The sequence below is a fragment of the Strongylocentrotus purpuratus genome, unplaced genomic scaffold (assembly GCF_000002235.5).
Source record: "Strongylocentrotus purpuratus isolate Spur 01 unplaced genomic scaffold, Spur_5.0 spur5_scaffold_10, whole genome shotgun sequence".
NCBI lineage: Eukaryota > Metazoa > Echinodermata > Echinoidea > Camarodonta > Strongylocentrotidae > Strongylocentrotus > Strongylocentrotus purpuratus.
The window spans coordinates 4,383,335-4,390,848 of record NW_022145595.1 but is presented as its reverse complement, the minus strand read 5'-3'; the positions used below and the strand labels follow the sequence as shown (position 1 = coordinate 4,390,848).

At 38.5% G+C, this 7,514-nt stretch overlaps 1 protein-coding gene across 2 annotated transcripts in view; it reads left to right on the top strand.

Annotated features, from left to right (window-relative positions):
• Window positions 1–729: 729 nt before the first annotated feature.
• LOC585628 (sphingosine-1-phosphate lyase 1) overlaps window positions 730–7,514 on the top strand; it is a 14,776-nt gene continuing 7,991 nt past the window's right edge. Inside the window, exons 1-8 of one of the 2 annotated variants that reach the window (XM_030979262.1) lie at window positions 730–1,121; window positions 2,067–2,214; window positions 2,953–3,020; window positions 3,605–3,755; window positions 4,643–4,716; window positions 5,538–5,666; window positions 6,355–6,443; window positions 7,403–7,511. In XM_030979262.1, the coding sequence (XP_030835122.1) occupies window positions 1,074–1,121; window positions 2,067–2,214; window positions 2,953–3,020; window positions 3,605–3,755; window positions 4,643–4,716; window positions 5,538–5,666; window positions 6,355–6,443; window positions 7,403–7,511 (816 nt within the window). In that variant the 5' untranslated portion in view covers window positions 730–1,073. The remainder of the gene's footprint in view (window positions 1,122–2,066; window positions 2,215–2,952; window positions 3,021–3,604; window positions 3,756–4,642; window positions 4,717–5,537; window positions 5,667–6,354; window positions 6,444–7,402; window positions 7,512–7,514) is intronic. The other variant, XM_030979263.1, reaches the window with a different exon arrangement.

Genomic DNA, 7,514 nt, shown 5'->3' with positions numbered 1-7,514 from the left:
ATATAGCCTTTCTCCTTATATGGAATGGGTTTTCAGTTCTGGCATTAAAAAGTTAGTTGTACGTACCGGAGCATGGAGTATGTAAACTAATCCCAGATGGACGGGCTGCAAGTATAGGATTATAGTCTACCTATTACAAAGTTGGTATAACATTATTTCATAAAAATTGAAAGGGGGAAAGGTTTGATTTGTACCCCCCCCCCCAATCCTCTTCTAAAACCACTATATACATATATATTTATATATATATATATATATATATATAAACTCCAGTCATATACCTTATACTTACAGGTGTCTGCATGGGGATCATCTGGCTGGCCTTGTCTGATTGACATATATTATCATAATTAATAGACCCTTTTACAGACTAATATTTAAAGAAGAAAAAAAGGTAAACAAATTTATCACATATATATGCATGCATGCATGCACATAATCTCTCTTATAGTGCACTGAATTTGAAGGAGATAATACTTTTAGCAATATTCATAAATCTTTTAAGACTTATGTTTTAAAATATAAAGTACAAATATTCATGATGGTTATAGTGCTATTTGATGAATATATATATATGTCATGAATGTATCCGGCCGGTCAGGCCGGACCGGAACCCCCCCCCCCCCCCTCAATTGCTTGTCATAGGTTTTGAAGTCTATCCGATCAAGCTAGCATAATAGGTCTATTGCATTAGCGCATATATGCTAGCGCTCTTTTTGCTACAGTTGGGTCTGCTAATAATAGCTACATGTCAACAATTGCAACTTGGAGCAGTAATATAGACCTAAAGATAACTACGCAGATTTTAAGATAACGTTTAAGAAGGTAACTTTAGTCCAAAGTCCCAAATAACCCAATGGCCAAGTTAACGTTACCTGAATGTATTTAACTGTGAAGCAGCTAATAACAAAGGTAAAACTGACCCAGAAAACTTTGAACTGAGCTGACCACCAGCTGATCGACAGCTTAGGAGCAGCTAGCTCCACACGTACTCCCCCCGAACTCTGGCCTGCAGTCCGTTTGATATATCACCTTGCCTCGCACAAGCTGCCCGCCGAGCTGTACAGTTAAAGATGGATATTCATATTGATTCCGTGTTTCATTCTTTTTTAGAATACTTGGTAAGTGTTCATTATGTTATAGACACTCAAGCTATGTGTGGCTTATTTCAAGAGGCCAAAAGCAATATATACTGGTATATCACCAGGCCATGATCACTGACACTGAGAAATGTTCACAACAATAAATCCTAAAACTAAAGCTCCCCAAGAGAAAGAGCTCCTCTCGAACAGAAGTGTTTTTTTTACATTGGGATAGATAGAGATACATTGTAGAGAGGATCTAGGAGAGGGATAGAGAGAGATCGAAATTGAGATTCAGGTCATTGAAATATATTATGAGGAAAGAGGAATTCAAGAATGAGGAGTTTATCTGGATTGTTGGGACATTTACAATATTCCTCCTTAATAGTCTAATTAGGCTCTTTAAAGATACTATGTCCCTTTTGCAGCCAACACAAACTCTGTAGAACTTTGCAGGAATTATGAAAATGTCATGTATGTCCTATCGTTAGCAGTGTCCTAATATTCAACTTATGCAAGGAATCCCGTGTACTTGCTAGACTTCACTTGTGTGACTAACTGGCCTTTTTCTTGATCTTTGGTTATAACAAATTAACATACATAAAATGAGCTGTAATTAAGGAGGAGATGAGCATTTGTCTACATCAATAACCCACTTCTTGTAATGGCCAAAATTAAACTGATTGAATCTTTGCGCAGCATAAAATGTCAACCATTCGGTACAATTAAAGGTCTAAAAATCAGACTTTTACTTAGTGGCTCTATAGCTCTTAAGTCGATTCGACAACTAATAGTCATTATTTTCCCACTTAAAGACATTTTTAAGCCCCCCTTTTTTAGGGAAGTTCTAAATTAGTTTTATCTTTCAAATGCCGTTGGAACTTATTATAACCTTTTCATTTTTTTGGCCTGCAAATGGGACATAGTACCTTTAATAGTCCGACTCTTAATTATATCATGTTCCTTTTTGTCCTGCAAATGTAGTCTTTAGGAGGTCTTGTATTGGCTGAAGCCCTGGACCATCTGGACGACACGCTTTCAGAATGGCCTCCTGTTCTCTTGGTTGCTCTTACTGCGTTCTTCGTCACTGTTGCCATGGAGATGTACAGATGGTATTCAGACTCAGATTTGAGTGAGTATACTATCGGTGATACTCCTGGCTGTAGTTCCTCAAAGATAAATTTTCATGTCGAGTTAGGGTCAGGGTTGGAATTGAGTTTTAAAGGCCATCTGTACTAGTTCAGCAGGGAATAGACCACCCGGCAAGGTCACTGACAGCTGGTGGCTATCTCATTAACTCAGCTCTCAATTAACATAAGAAAAAGAGGATCATATGGGGGACCAACAGGCACCGATTGGGAAAGTTTTCTATATAGAGGGAGCAAGTATCTACAAGTAGTACAGTGGGGCTTTAAGTTAAATGTAGGTTTAGGGTAAGGGGTTAGGTAACATATAGGGCTATATAGTGATTGGTCCAGATTTAAGTAATTTGATTATTGTAGGAAATTGACAATTGTCAATTGAGCAACAATCACTGGAACATATGTTGTTTAAGTTTTCTTAGAGATTGAGATATATGCATGATTTTGGTCCTTCCTTGAAGATTATGTTGGAATAAAAAGAAAACACCTAATGTTGTCAATACAAAGATTAGAGTACAGATTAGGGGTGGGGAGGGATTGATTGAAAGCAAGGAAGATATATATCAAAGCCTGTTTTTGAACACAAGCTGAATGAGATCTATATATAGGAAGCTGGTCATATGGGATGAATAATAATGTTGATAATCAACTTTATCATCATTGTCACCATCATAATAATCATAACCATAATCAGCGACCATGATTTGAATTCTAATATTTGATTGTAGCCTTGATGCAGAGAGGGAAGAGAAAGTTCTTCAAGATGCTCAGGAGTGCACCAATTATTGGTAGCAAGGTCAGTAATATTTTACTCTTTTAGGACAAGGATTTTTAAAGGGCTAAATTGATCAAATGGTCTTGACATATTTTTGTACTTTATTCTATTAAAATGTAATGTGTCTGAAAAGAACAAGGGTTAGATCTTTGTTGACAAATAGAAAAAATAGCAAACTTTGATCGAAAGACAATGATTTGTTTTTTTGAAAATCCAGGTGTCATATGAAATACGGTCAATATGCAACAGATATGGACAAAGTGCATGTTTGCAGAAATTTTGCGTCCTTTCTACCCACACATCTGGTATATTTTAAGGGCTATAGTATGCCTATGAGTTAAATAATTATTAGTACCTGAGTTCTAGCTTTAGGTCTAGTTTAAAATGAATTCAGTAGCATTCAGTAGCAGTTCTATAGGGGTTTTGGTGGTGCTCAAGCCCCCCCCCCCCTTCAAATTTTTGCGAGGCACATGTAGAAAACCAATTCAAGAACTTCTTCAGAATACCTGTTAAGTTATTAGTTATTTTACTGATATAGGCATGCATGCTAAAAGCTTTCAAATAGAGTGTAATTATCCTATTTTATTATTTTGTGTAAAATACAGATTAAGAAGGAGCTGAAGAGTACCAAGACCAACATTGCCCAGTCGTCCTTCAAACTGCCTAAGGGTGAGAATTATAGGACCACGCTACCCAAGACTGGTTTGAGCCACCAAGAACTGATGTCGGTAGTCAAGAAGAACTACAAAAATCTAGGTGAGATAGAAAAAGGGGTGTGGTTATAGGACTTGGATTGTAGCATTGTTTGCAATGAGATGAGATAGATCAAAACCTTCAGGCTTTGAATTAAAGCAGTCTCAACACAAGTGCAGGTAGATCGTATGATGAACTAATGCGCATTCTCTCTCTCTCTCTCTTTCTTTCTTTCTCTCTCTCTCTCTCTCTCTCTTTTTCTCTCTCTCTCTCTCTCTCTTTTTCTCTCTTTTTCTCTCTCTTTCTCTCTCTCTCTCTCCCTCCTCCCTCTCTCCCTCTCTCTCTCTCTCTCTCTCTCTCTCTCTCTCTCGTTGTTAGATGGTGCCCATAGGCACTGATGTGGCCTTCACTAATGCTCACCATCTTCCTTTATCTCTAGCTTTATTTGAAGCTCTTGCCAAACTTCCACCTAACCAGACCCTTATTCCATCTGTCCAAGCTGTCGTTGGACGACCACTACCTCAATGTCCCTCCGGGGCACCCTGAATAATTTACTTCTCAATTCTGTTTTTCCTACTCATGATATGCCCAAAATATTTCAGCTTCCTTTCTCTTATGAGATCTTCCAAGCACCCGATTGTTTGATCTTTTGTCTTGCCAGAATATCCTTAGAAGACGTCTATAGCACCATGGCATATCTCAAATGCATCAGTGCGTTTTCTGTCATTTTTGGTTGGCGCCCATGATCCACAGCGGTAAGTGGCAACGCTGAAGACTGTCGCTCCAAGGAGTCGTAGCTTCAGCTCTGTAGATACTCTTCTACTCTGTAAATGTATCATGTTCTTGATGGTATTCCTTGCAATTGTTTATCTGTCATAATCATATTGATGAGAAAAAAAAGATTTCTACATGTCTAATACAATTGTTCTTCTTTCTGTTTTGTTATTCAGAGGAGATAGATTGGCAGAAAGGCAAGGTATCAGGGACGGTATACACTGGAGAAAACCATGGGATCATGGGACAGGTAAGTGCTTCAAGGTTCCATTCAACTCTGGGGTGTGTGAAGGGGAAGGTTGGGGGGGGGGGACGTAGGGTGCTGTTATGCAGAATCAATTGCAGTTATTACGAACAGCAGACAAACAACGGAAAACAGACACTGAGAGACACAGTGTCTCAATTTGTAAATATTGTTTGTTTGGAGCCAGAAGGGTGTTTGATATGTGTTAAAGTATGACTTAATAATCAGATGATATGATAAACAGCTCTGTTTGTCTCCAAGCACTTGCTAAATTGATAAGAAAGGACAATGACAATAACGAAGGAGACATATAATATGAATTTCCCTATTGTCATACATGTACATTTACACTGAGACACTGACTTAAGTTTAATCTAATGCATCAGAGATTAACAAAATGATATAAATACATGTAGCCTGTACAGAATCTCTCTCTCTCAGGTGTTCTGCAAAAGGCAGGTCCAGAGCCATCTATGCACATAGTTTGGCCAACTTGGTTTCACTGGGTCACAACATGGCGCAATATTCTTTTGTTTTGTGCTTGCCCAACAAAGCAGTAGTCGCCATATTGTGTCCCACTCGAACCAGATTGGCCAAACTCTGTGAATAGATGGCTCTGGGCAGGTCCACACACCAGAGCCCTCTTTAGTTCTTTCTCAATCCCTCTGTATCATGTCTGTCATTAGCCTTCTCCTTCATTAGTGCTGGGCTTGGATTTGAACCCTGTAACTTGTGATCTGCAGTCGGCTGACTTATCCACTAGGCCACAACACCTCTACAAATGCCCATGTCACCCCATATCTCTCTTAATATTCTTTCTCTCTCAGGTCTTTGAGCTGTTTTGTAACTCCAATCTGCTTCAGCCCGGTGTGTTCCCTGGAGTCAGGAAGATGGAGGCTGAGATCGTGGCCATGTGCTGTGATATCTTCAAAGGGGGACCAGAGTCCTGTGGAACGGTAAGTCCTATTCCTTATTTGATATAATAATATTTTTATGTTTTTGTTGCGCTCATATCCAACCTGCATGCTGCTTAAGGTGCTCCAATTCGAGTGATTACAGCATTCAAGGAAATCCTTCCTACTGGTTCCATTCAACACCTTGGTGGAGACTGGAGAGTGGCAAACAGGGGGAGGGGGGGGGGGGGGGCGGAGGGGAGGGTAGAAATTGTTAGTTTTATAATGTTCTCAACAATTTGATGAGTATAATTATATTTTTATTAAAGCTCTGTTCATTTCATGTTCTTTATTTATAGATATTTAAATTTGTTCTATATATTTTGTTCAATGATAGTGTGTTAATTTCACTTTTTAGTGTTAACAATGCACACAGACTCACTGAAAAGTTATGACTGATTGTGAATTTGTTACCACGATTATATAAATACAATACAAAAGAAGAACCAGAGTCCTGTGGAACCATACGACCCATTTCTTTGTTCTTTATATCTTCTACAATCAAAATTTAACTTAATAAGCTCTGAAGAAGAAATCTAAATGAATGCTATCAACAATTATCTTTCATTCAAAACACTCTGTGAACTAAATGTTATCTGTTTTTTTGTTGAAAGAAAAAGCAAGTGTTTGATAGCTGGTGATAATAAAGAACGTAATTTTTGCCCACTTTGTATTGTTTTGATGAAACTAGACCACATCTGGAGGAACGGAGAGCCTCTTGCTAGCCTGTCTGGCCTACAGAGAGCTTGCAAGAGCTAGAGGTGTTCAGAGACCAGAAATGTAAGAAATTGTGTTCCATACCAAATAATTATCCCAGCTACTTTGGGTGTATTATGACACATACTCACTAGACATAGCCAGACTTCAGTGTTGAGTTTGGGGGCACATTTGAGGTGAAGGGGGAAAGGGTAGGGAGGGGGGGGGGGGTGACATAACAGCTCACAAAGTCACTCCAAACACCGGGAGTAGGGAAAGGGTTGGGTTTGGGACTTGAACCTTATGACCTTTCTTTCAGCAGGTGAACAGGGAGGGGAGGGGATGCATGAACCCTTGTGCCCCCTGGCTGTGCACATACTCCAGCGGCAATTGCCCTATGTACCTTATCTCACACTAACCAAATTATTACCTTCATTGCACCCTGGACAAAACATAACACCTTACCGTAACCCTAATCCAACATCTTTGACAAAATAATTCATGGAGAAATTGTTGCTAGAGCACATATCAGAGAGCACCTGTACTTCATGTACATGTATTTGTTTCTCAACCAAACATTGAAATCTCCTTCCTAACTGTAGCCTACCGCAAACTTATACAAAAAAAGTCATCTCTATCCAATTTCAAGAGTCTATTTGGGATGTCACAGATCTATCTTGTAACATTTCTCTGTTAGATTCTTTTAAGGGAACAACTTATGGTAGAAGCTTCTGTTTCAGTGTTTGAAAAGTAACATCTTTATTTTCTTGGTCCACATATACATTTTATACACACTAATATTCAATATCAAGGGGTCCATAGCACAATATGATAGCAAGAGTCTAGTTTAGCCTTTGAAGATGGAAGATATCATACATATATATATATATATATGCACTTCAGTGATTTATTTTACCTGTTAGATGTATACAATAGGAAAGAGAAATAATTGACTGGGTTTTGCATTAGATTTAGAATAAAGTTTTTGAAACTTAACCATATAACATAAACAAATCTTCAACTTTCTAATTTCTATCTGCTAGTCTTCTTCCAATCTGTGGTCACGCTGCTTTTGAGAAGGCAGCTCATCTCTTTGAAATGAGGATTGTTAGAACTCCTCTGAACAAGACTACTTATAAAGCTGATGTACAGGTA